Raw genomic sequence first — 11,557 nt, forward strand, 5'->3', positions numbered from 1 at the left:
ACTTTACTCATAGACAAGCGTTGCGTCTGCCTATAGACAGGCGTTTCTATAACTTCACACTAAGCAAATAAGGTTTTCTCACTCACTCACGCAACGCACACCTCTCGGAGTTTGCTACATGCTTCATATCTCTAATCCACATGAATAAGTATGCAATACTCTAGCAATCTCACTAAGTGATGCAATGAAAGTTAAAGATGCTAAGTAAGAAGATGGAGATGGAGTCGAGGAAACACAGAAATACATTGAACACATCATGTATTAATTTCTTAATCACAAAATGTATTCAATACAATATAAGAAAAGAAGAGAAAATGAAATGACCGGCTGGAAGTAATGACTTGCTTCTAGCAGATGTGCATCAAGGCTGCCGGTGGTGCCATGGATGGGTGGAGAAGCTGACTCTCTCGAGATTTAGCTCCGGTCGTCACTCAAAATGGATGAAGGAGGTGAAGAACTCTCAAGCTTCTTCTCAGATAAACCTTGGGTTGCAAGGGTAATCCCTGGACCAGTTGAAATTCTGCTCATCGGCTTCTTTATATAGAGCCTGGATCGCCAACAACATTAATGGACTGCTCTGATTCAGACATTCGCGGTGCGTTTAGTCCTTTCTGAATCTCTGCTGCTAACGGGCTGGTAGGTGAAATGTCAACATCAGCTTTTGATTTTCCCGAGATGTACATTGATGCGTTCATTCCACCAACCTTGCGTTGATCCCATTAGTATGCATTATCGTGTAGCCGCAATCATGCAGTGACCGCATTCGCTTAATACCGCAACTCTACACGATGACCGCAATCGCTTGACAAGTGCAACTCCCATGCGATGGACGTATGCGGCTGATTACCGCAACACCCATGCGTTGATCGAACACGTTCACCTTTGCAATGGAGAGTTTCTCCGCATGCGGTCGTCTATGCAATGGTCTGACTTTTGCGTTTGCGTCCACTTCCTACGTTAGCTACAAAAATAGAACATTGAACGCATAATAATGAGTTAGCCGAGATTCTTAATGCTGAACAACGTAAGCTCATTTTCTCATGAATTCCTAACATAATTGCCGCATATTCTGCTTATCAGCCCTCATAATTCTAAATAAAAGACCTAAGATGACATGCATTTCTGCATGTCATCAATCGGCATCATCAGATACAATCTTCTGTCTCTCATGAAGTTGAGTTCATTTCTGTCGTTTGTCTCGTGAAGTAAGTGAAGTTACTTCACGAGACAAACGACAGAAATGAACTCAACTTCACGAGAGACAAAAGTCAGTCTTTTGTCTCTTGTGAAGTTGAGTTCATTTACTTCACGAGACAAACTTACAACATTACGAGACGAATGACAGAGAGCTTTCGAGCTATTTTAAAAACTTTCCACTGTTGTGAATACTTCACGAGACAAATATTCGCAACAACTTCATGAGATATTTGTCTCCAATACACTCAAGAAATATGAAATCAAACCCAAACGAACATATAACCCGTACCTAATATATTTTACAGGTTCTTTTAAGTTTGTTAAAGTTTAAAGGATGATAAAAAAAGGGTTTTGGATTTTTCACTACACATTCCTACCAAAAACTACACAAACTCCCCCTATAAACAATAGAATTGATATATTTAGAAAGAGAAAAAATGGAAAAGGTACCTTTTGTCAAAATCCGAATCAGGCGAAGAGGTAATCGAAGACACAAGATGAGTCTTTTTTATAAAGGTAGGAGAGTCTTTGCGAGAAAAGAGTCCAGCAATGGTGAAGAAAACTCAACGAGAAGAAGAAGAATAGAAAACCCTAACTTCCATGGGAAGATGTAGAGATTTCCATGGGAAGATGAGATTTGACTTAACTTTTTGAAATGACCATTTATTGAGGGGCAAAATTGTTTTTTATGTGGTGGGTCCCTTCTTAAAGTCTGAAAGGTTGGAAAAATGGTTTTTAAAAAAATAGATTTTAAAGATGAGGTTACATTTGAATGGGGAAAAAGTTTCTCGGTCAAAACCAACAATTTTCCAACAATTCATCGAAATGATTGACTATGGCAGAGTTTTGAGAATGACCACTCAATTTTCTAATATTTTGGTAATGAGATGTGTTTTCTTTCTCTATTTTTTTTTCTTCTTCTGATGAGATAGTCACTACAAAGCAACGTTGGCGCAAATCATCCCTTGTTTTTATACACATTTAAGTCCCGTTTGGTAACCATTTTATTTTTTGTTTTTGAAAATTAAGCTTATTTCTTACTCATTTCTTACGATGATTTGAAAATTTCTTAAATACAATGGTTAGATTCTTAGCCAAATTTCAAAAACAAAAACAAGTTTTTAAAATCTATTTTTTTAGTTTTCAAATTTTGACTTGATTTTTTAAGCCTTAATAAGTAATAGATGACAAAGAAAGAAATTTCGAAGTGAAAAATAGTGTTTATAGTCTTAATTTTGAAAAACAAAAATTCAAAAACTAAAGTCTCGTTTGGTAACTATTTTATTTTTTATTTTTGTTTTTGAAAAGTAAGGTCATCCACATTTCTTATCATGATTTGCATCTTTTTTAGGTACAATAGTTGAATTCTTAGTCAAATTCTAAAAACAAAAATAACTTTTTTAAAACTATTTTTTTTAGTTCTCAAATTTAGGTTTGTTTTTTAAATCATTGGTGAAAAATAGATAACAAATAAAAATATTTGGAGGTAAAAGTAGTGTTCATAAACTTAAAATGATTATTAAATGAGGTCTAAATTATTTGCGAAAAACATTAAAGGTTACCATATTCTAAGTCTCAATATTTGACAAGACCACACATTATATGTCTTCTTAAACTCTTGACAACAGAGATAATAATAGCATCTCTCTCCCAAAAAGATTCCTTTAAAAGACATTTGAAATTGTAAAATTGAATACCTTTTTTTATGAAATTAATTTCAAAAGCATTCTAGGCTCAGTGTTGAATTTGCATGAATGAGTACATTTAGGAGAGCTAGAGAAATAACACCTAGGTGTCAGTCACTGACACTACATTTTAAGTTTCATAAGGTGAATACCTTTTTCTTACATCTAGTCCACACACCACAAAAACCAGCTTCCCAAAACCCTACTAGACGAAAACAATAAAATCTTGTTACATTACAATAAAAACATGTAGAAGACAATAATTACAATTCCTTGTTTTTGTTATCCTACGATCACAAAGCCATTTCTGAAGTCTACATATTGATAGCTCCAGTTCTTCTCACCAGGCACAACCAATGCTTATCTCTTCCGAGAAACACTGTAAGATGATATTGTCCACTCAATCTTCAAGTTGAAGACGTTAATCTGGGATTCCTGGAAAACTCCATCAAAGTCTCTACATGGATTATCTTCCTTGTACTCAAACCTAGACGATAAACATAGATTGTTCAGACCGAGCTGTCGAAGAACTTGACCGAGTCCAATCGAAATATACAGTTGATAAGTTTCTCTTCTTCTTTTTGGGTCAGAGAACTATTTAAAAGCCGCTAGATTCACTGTCCTCTGTCATGACACTCTCTTTAATCTCCAGTATCATTTTCAAAACTTGCCACATGGCTGGCCTCTGTTCAGGGGATGTAGTACTGCAGATGCTAGCCACCTCAGTAAGCATTCCAACTTGGTTACTATCCCCACCATTATCTTCCCTAACTACTCTCACCCATTCTGGCATGTCAGTAGGCTCAAGAAATGGATGGTGTGCAGGATGTCTTCCCGTCAAAAGCTCCAACAAAAGGACGCCAAAGGCATAGACATCGCTCTTCTGGGTCGCGTTCCGGCAAGACTTGCGAGTTTCAGGGGCTTGGTAGCGTGAACAATCTGGATCTTCATAGGCCTCTGCCAGAGCAGCTAGCCCATAGTCTGTGAGACAGGCCTCAAACTCTGCACCAAGGAGAACATTAGAAGACTTTAAGTTGCCATGGACTAACTTCGAAGCTTGATGTATATAGGCAATGCCCTGAGCTAAATCTTCTGCAATCTTCAAGCATGATGTCCAGTGCAAAGGCTTAGCCCTTGCTGATCTTGAACCTACCCACCAATACAGTTGGTTAGAAGTAATGAAACGGAAACAAGATGACAAAAGTGCAATTTAGAAATAGTACAGCTTCCTTAACCATTCCCTTTGAAGCATGAATCAAAAGTTACTTCTTCTACATGTTCTCTAAGAACTAAATCATCCTTATTCAATACCCCTTCCCCTCCTGCTACCCCAATTCAACATCTACCTACATTATGCTATAGCTAATAGAATTTGATTAAGGCTTCACAACCACGACAAGATTAGCATTCCTGCAAGGCTATAGATATAACAATTCGAGGGATCATCAAGAATTGTAATGCAAAGAGTATAGGGGGAGTGATGCGTCAAAACAGAAAGGAGTCAGACTAAAATATAGCCCAACAAAAAATCATGATATCGGCTATCGAAGATTTTAAAGTCACTAACCAAACATGAGGCCAGAAAGTGGAATGTTGGTAATGTTCATAAACAAATATTCTGAAATGTTATTTGGACACGTCCCATATGCAAAATCTGATAGCAATTCAAAATCTGCAATGCAAGACAATTTTGCAACCCTTTGGATAGGAAAGGGGCCATGTACTGAGGTACATTTTCCCCTTATTATCCACCAATATACTGAAATTTGGATTTAATTCACAGCCAAGCAACGATTTGATCCATTTTTTGGCGTCATTGCCAGCATTGGCAAAATCGCACATACAGCCGGAAGGATATTATTAAAACCAGAGGTGTTGCTGGAACAGTTTGGCAGAAGGTGCAGAACCAGCCAGCATCACCGACTCATCCATTGGCAGACAGAGATCTACTATACCATAAATAATCGCGTAATCACACATCGAAAATGAAAGAGAAAAAAATACCCTCTACATATTCTTTTACACCAATCGGACCCACCAACGTCAAACATTTCTGAATTCGACTCGTGAACCGTGAAGACACTCGTGAATTGATCAAACCCAGAAAGGAAATTCAACAAGTAAATGCTTAATGAGCTTACTCACCGTGAATGAGGTTGTAAAGACTGCCATTAGGTTGGTAATCGTACACCACTAATCTCTCTCCTTTGGCTTGGAAGTATGCCCTAACTGGTACCAAATTGGGGTGACGAAGTGCACCCACTGCTCCCAAATGCCGGTCGAACACTTCGCTGCTCGTCGCGGCGGTCTTAGTAGCGTCAAGACGCTTCACCGTTACGATGAGCTGGTTGCAGAGCACTGCTTTGTAGGTAGTTCCCATTGTGCCTCTGCCGAGCAGCTCGGCCGAAGCCCTCATTAACTGCTCTAAGCTGAATAATTCTGCTTCCCCTTCACAAAATATAAGATTACCACTCTTCTGGGCTTTTGGCATTTGTTCACTTTCTTTCACTTTGACTTGAAATTCGCCATTACCGTCGACTCGATCGTTAATTGCGGAAGCTGTGGAAAAAGTAGTTTCGGTTTCGAACTGCGGCATTGCCCGCTTCGACGCAGTTTGACCTCTTTGGGTTCTGGCAGCTACATAGAAACATAAAACACCGGCTATTAAAACTGCAGCCCCGACTGAAAGCCCCAAAATCATACCGGTTTCCTTGTGCTTAACATGAGTAACTGGAGAGAGAAGTACGTCCTGTGACTGTGCGCTTTGGACCGAAGGGATAGATGGTGGGGTGGCATTGGAAGCTTCAAAGAATGGAGCGGGTGAACGACATGCCTTGTTGACGATCTCGCCACAGAGATCTGGGTTCCAGAAAAACGACGACGTGTTGAAACGCAACAGAGTGGGGGTAACTGGAATTTGCCCGGTCAGGTTGTTCCCCGTGACATTAAAGACCTCAAGGAATGACTGATTCAAGGGAGGAATACTTCCATTGAAACCATTCCATTCAAGCCTAAGAGTAATGAGCCGGTCCAACGAGGAAAGCCTCCCCGGAAGCGGACCAGTAAAGTTGTTATAGGAAAGATCAAGAGTCTGAAGCCGGTGAAGAGTGAGAATCGACGGCGGAAAAGACCCAACGAAGGAGTTTCGACCAAGAAACAGAGATTTAAGATTGAAGAGTCTGGATAAGTCAGGGATGGGTCCTTCGAGGGAGTTATTATGCAGGCTGAGAATCCGAAGCTGGTCGAGCTGAGACACTGTATTTGGAGCCAACATCCCTCGGAGACCAAACGATTGAAGAACCAGTCGAACAACACGACCCTGGACGCACTTCACGCCCTGCCATTGACAGTAATCAAAGCGCTCATTGAGAGTGTAAAGAAGCTTGTTGTTCAAGTCGGCTTTGGACTTGAAGGAAAGAAGAGAAACGGCGTCAGACGGCAGCAGTAAGTCTTCCGGTGGAATTTGAACGGCAAATCCAGAGGCGGGAGAAGCGGAAAGAGAAAACAGCAAGACAAAACATAAAAGTAGAAGGGAAGAGAGAAATGTGGGGTGGTCAGGGTTCATTATCCCGACCGGAGCTCCCAGCCGTGACGGCGGCGGAGAGAAAGAAGGAAATGGTGGAGAGAAGAGAGAGTAACGGGAAGCAGCTGGCCCTTTATGAAAGATGCACTTTCTGGATGCAATCACGTGAGGTGGGTCGTAGGGAATGGAAGAAAATTGTTGCCAAGCGTTGGACTCCATGACCAACGAAAATTCTATTTGCATCAATTATTTTACTCCTTTTCCTTTATTAATTCATGGATATTCAAATTCATAATCTTTTTCTTTTCTTTTTTTTGTCCATTCATAAATTTCGAACAAAATAAAGTAACATTAATTTTTTTCTTTTCCATGATTTTTATGAGTCAGATAATCTAATTAACATTCTCACCCCTTAGTCTTTGATATAACTATATGGGTACAATTATAACTTAAAGATGTTTTTTATTTTATGATGATTAAGCTTTCTACATGAAAATACAAGAAAGGAAATTTTAAAAGTGAAAAGGAGAGGAAGATGTTAGTGGTAAAATGAATCAAAATGGTGTATGACATGTGAGCCTCCAGTACCATCTATTAAGAAGTTTATAAAAAAGTTGCAAATTGAGCATTTTGCTTGAATCTTTCCTCTTTTTAAAAAATGAAAATTGATATGAGAACAAAAAATTTGGTAACAAGTTTTTCATAGTTTGGGATATGATTTGTAATGGTTTTTTTTTTTTTTTTTCTTTTTGGGAGGGGGGAGAGAGATAAAGTAATATTTCTATGGTTTGGTTGCAAAGTGTTGTATTAGATAGCATATAATTTTAGCAGAAAGGATAAATTTTGTTGCGGAAGATTATTAAAGAATACTAAGTACCAAGTTAGTTAAGAACTTAAAACTTGTTAGATGGTAATAATGAACCAATATTACGTAATAAATCAATTAAATCATTTAAATATACTCATGCTTTTCTAATGTCAAAAAAGTAAATAAAAGAAGGAAAAAACCTTTAACAAAGGGGGAAAAAAAGTTAAAGGCTCCTCTCTTTTTTTTTTTTTTCCCTCTCTTTTTTGAGTAATAATCTAAAGATAATTCCTATCAAGTTATTTTTAATGCTTTTGAAATCTACGATATAAAGTTTTATTTGGAAAATAGGATTCAAATATTAAAATGAGTTTAATTCATATTTAATACCATAAGATAAGTGTGAAAATATTAAACCATAGGTTATATTATGTGTGATATAATATAAACTCTAAGTTATATATTATATTAGATACAACATGTGTGTATAAATTAAATTAAGGTCTTAATTTAATAATTCAATTATTTGGGAGGGAGCTATTTGATAATTTTCCTCCCATTATTTTCTCATTTTAATGTATGGAAGTGGAAGTGCAAAAGAGATGGAATATGGATCATCTTCTTCTTGCATTTAAAATGACATGAATTAGAACACGAAAGTGGATGACGTTATTTTGTTCTCTACCATCTCTCAAATTAATCATCATCCCAGCCCAAAATTAATCTTGAAGTCCACAAACTCTCAACGGTTCTCAACCCCGAGAATAACGAGATTTTTGCGTGGTGGTGTTCGATTGATTGGAAATTTGTTGTGATTTCGTGAACGAAGTTTTTGTTGTACTAGAAATTCGGAAAGGAAATGTGAAGAATTTATTCTTCAAGGGTTGTGATCCTCATATCTCTTATTTCATGTGATCCTCAAATCTCTTCTTTCTCTTGAATTTCTATACAAGCATGCTCATTAGATTATGTATATTTTGTTTCCGTTCTCTATGTTTTCTGTATGTTCTGTAAAATTAAAATTGGGACATGATTGCTTCCACAATGGGTATTCACGTATCCTTTCAGGGATAACCATAACTGGTCCAGTATGCATTGTATTGTAAGACCTACACATGCTCTGCTTCATCAAATGTTTCATACGACTTGTGTAATGCTCCCTTGTACTCACTGACTTATCTATTACATTCGTGTCCTGACAAGTAGATTCCTGGGTTATGACCAATGAATACCACGTAGAATTTGGGTTTTCCATCTACCTATAATTTCATAATAAGGTAGTTAATACCAATGATAAGTGGTGATGTGAAGGATTTTTTTAGGATTAGGATTTAGAGGTTTCAACTTCCAATAGTTATGGTTTAGAGGTACTCATGTAACTCTATACTACGAGTACCTCTAAACTACCTACTAAAAATAAATAAATTGTGCAACTAGATATTCTAGTTACCAAATTCTAAGTGTAGCTACGTTCAACCTAAACAAGTCTCGATAAGTAATAGTTCGTGAGCCTTATCTTTACAGTTAATTAGGTTGTCAAATATCTTATTGTCTTAGACTTAAGGGATCATTAAATTTGGGTACCATATGTTTACCAACTATTTCTTTTTTTACGTTTTATTTACCAACTATGTTTTTTTTAATTTAATCCAAAATCATGTTTTTTATAATTTATCTAACAACTATTCCTTTTAAAAATCTATTTACCAACTATTTGTTTTCTAATTTTATTTACCAACTAATTTGTTCTAATTTATATACTGCTTGGGTTTTTTTTTTTTTTTTTACACATTTTTACCATAAACGTTTTTTTTAAAAAATTATTCACCAAATGTTTTTTGAAATTTATTTACCAAATACATTTTGAAATTTATTTACGAAATATACTTCCTTTTAATTTATTTACCATTTTTTAAAATTGATTTATCAAAGTATATTTTAAAACAGTTTGTTTGCCCACTGTTTTTTTTAAAAATTATTTACCAATCCATTTCTATTAGTATGATTTTGAACATTTGATGGTGTAAAAAATAATATAGTAGAAAAATGTAAATTAATTTCATTCCTATGATATAGTAAGAATAAATATTGTAATTTCTCATTAAACATGTAATACAATCACACCGAATAGTATAATGTGTAAGAACTACTTATAAGTAAATAATAATGTCCTCAACAAATGTCAAGAAAATAAATATATATAAATAACAATAACCCAGAGTCACAATCCATTACAAATACCTCACCAAAATTTAATGACACATATTGGATGTTGGAAATTTTTACTTCGAACGTAAAACTAATAAATCTCAAACTAATTAGGAATGAAATGTGGAAATGTGTAATTAGTTTGGGTCCTACAAGAAACAAAACAATATATATTTAGATTAGGATGAAGGTAAAAATGCAAATAACATAAGTATTAAACATACTACAACTTACATTTTGATTAGGTTTGGAGTGACTAGAGTCCAAAACATCGAGAATAGATAGAGGCAAAACAAATATGTAATCTAACAAAAGAAACAAAACACATTAATGTAAGATCTACTTTATTATAAAAGAATGGAAAGAAATGTGTACCTTTTTTAGCACAATCCTTCGATTTTTTACCATCCTCGTATGAATGTAAAAACAGTGAAGTAAGAGGGGGAAAGAAACATATTACAAAAGGCAAAGCATCCAAATGATTGAATTAGAAGTGAGAAAAAAAAATAGAAGGGAAGATGGAAAGAAGGACTCACCAACAATCCAAATCAGAAGGGACGATGAAGATTTCTCAAGATAATAGGAAGAGGAAGACATGTATAAATAGAAGAGATGATGCCATGATTTAACTTTGTGGGGTCAAAATAACAAATTGTTAAATCTAATTAGTTTGTATATTTCGTGTTCAATTTCAGTCCTCTATTGGTATATATTGTTAATTTCATGAATAGGTTCTCTCTCAGACACGTATGCCATGGTTTTTTATTTTGGTTGATTTCTTTAAAAATCTTTTTATTGTCTATAAATATTCTTTTCTATAAATTATGGAAACATATTTACATAGTACAGTTTCTTGTTGAGAGCTTATTATTTTTTTTAACCAATTACGATAAATACTAACTTTTGAGGGATTATAAATTTAAGATTTACTTAAAGTATATGAACTAAAATTAGAAATCTAAAAGTATATAGACTAAAGTGAATAGACTTGAAAGTATAAGGACCAATATAATATTTTAAATTTTAATTCTTTTTTAGGGGTCATTTGAAAGTATTGTAAAAATATTGTAAAAAAATGGATGACTTATCATTCAGATCACAAATGTTAAATAGAATGCAAGTACGTAGTGTAACAACAAAATAACAACAATCAGAGAATCGAGAAAGAACACAAAAAAGTTGGTAATATAATTCGATGATAACCACATACGTTTGGGGGGCAATATGCCCATAAAAGATATTCTACTAATATTAAAGAGGCAAATGATTACAACTAGTACTTATGTGTAATGTAACGACTATTACAATGACTCACGTAGAGCCTAACTTACTGATCACCTAAGTTCCCCTTAGATGCAAGACTCTTTCTATGAAGAACTTAGGCTCTCCCTAAGTATGCTAATATTAGTGTTGAACATTTTGACTTCCCTTAGTGTTTGAGACTCCCTCTCTATTGATGTTATCTTCCCTGTGTTCAGTGAACGAAATTAGGGTTGGCAAAATTTCCCGCAGATCGAGGCAGGGAATCCCCGGTTTGACCAGGGATGGGGTCAAACCGAAAAAATTGTTCAGGACCCCGTTCGAGGATGGGGATGGTATCTCTGCCCTAACCCCGACCCCAATTTTATATATATTATATTTTTAATATTTTATAAATATATTATAATATATAAAATAACTTATTTATATGTATGTTTATAATGTATACTATAGACTTGTTGTGAGCCTAATATTGAATATATAAATTCTAAATTTAAGTCCAAAAGTCAAGTCCAAACTTAAAAAATCAAAAGAAAAAAGTCCTAAATTTTGAAAACACACACTGCCAGCCCTACCCTGCAAACTTTTTGTTCAGTGTGTAACGTGTTAGGTGAGCCGAGCGTGCGTCTCAACGAGCGTTCGACTTCGTTCAGTCCGTTCGTGAAGAGTGAAGTTCAGCTTTAGGAGTCTATTCGTGAAGAGTGAAGTTCAGCTGAAACATGAAGGTGAAGGTGATGAATATCGCTCTAAAAATTTAGATGGAACATCACATAATATAGAATTTGATGATTTTAATAATTATGACTTGTTTGTATCAAATTGTAATAATATGAATAAGAAGCAACAATTTGATGTATATTTGGATGAACCTGCCTTATT

The 11,557-nt window shown here is 35.3% G+C and overlaps 1 protein-coding gene across 1 annotated transcript; it reads right to left on the reverse strand.

Annotated features, from left to right (window-relative positions):
- Positions 1–2,878: 2,878 nt before the first annotated feature.
- Positions 2,879–6,760, reverse strand: LOC120074099 (Leucine-rich repeat protein kinase family protein). The gene is made up of 2 exons (XM_039027100.2): positions 5,028–6,760; positions 2,879–4,031 (listed from the first exon to the last, which is right to left on the reverse strand). The coding sequence occupies exons 1-2, from the start codon at positions 6,646–6,648 to the stop codon at positions 3,481–3,483; spliced, it is 2,172 nt and encodes a 723-aa protein (XP_038883028.1). The 5' UTR covers positions 6,649–6,760; the 3' UTR covers positions 2,879–3,480.
- Between the last annotated feature and the right edge of the window lie 4,797 nt (positions 6,761–11,557).

Source organism: Benincasa hispida, chromosome 3 (assembly GCF_027475165.1).
Source record: "Benincasa hispida cultivar pf3 chromosome 3, pf3_genome.v1.1, whole genome shotgun sequence".
NCBI classification, from domain to species: domain Eukaryota; kingdom Viridiplantae; phylum Streptophyta; class Magnoliopsida; order Cucurbitales; family Cucurbitaceae; genus Benincasa; species Benincasa hispida.

What these genes read in the sequence shown, in the direction of transcription:
- LOC120074099 (XM_039027100.2), bottom strand. Translation starts at nt 6,648, where the DNA reads ATGCAAATAGAATTTTCGTTGGTCATGGAGTCCAACGCTTGGCAACAA. An exon ending in TCTTTACAACCTCATTCACG is followed by an intron (nt 4,032 to 5,027) that starts GTGAGTAAGCTC and finishes ATTGGTGGGTAG; the next exon opens with GTTCAAGATCAGCAAGGGCT.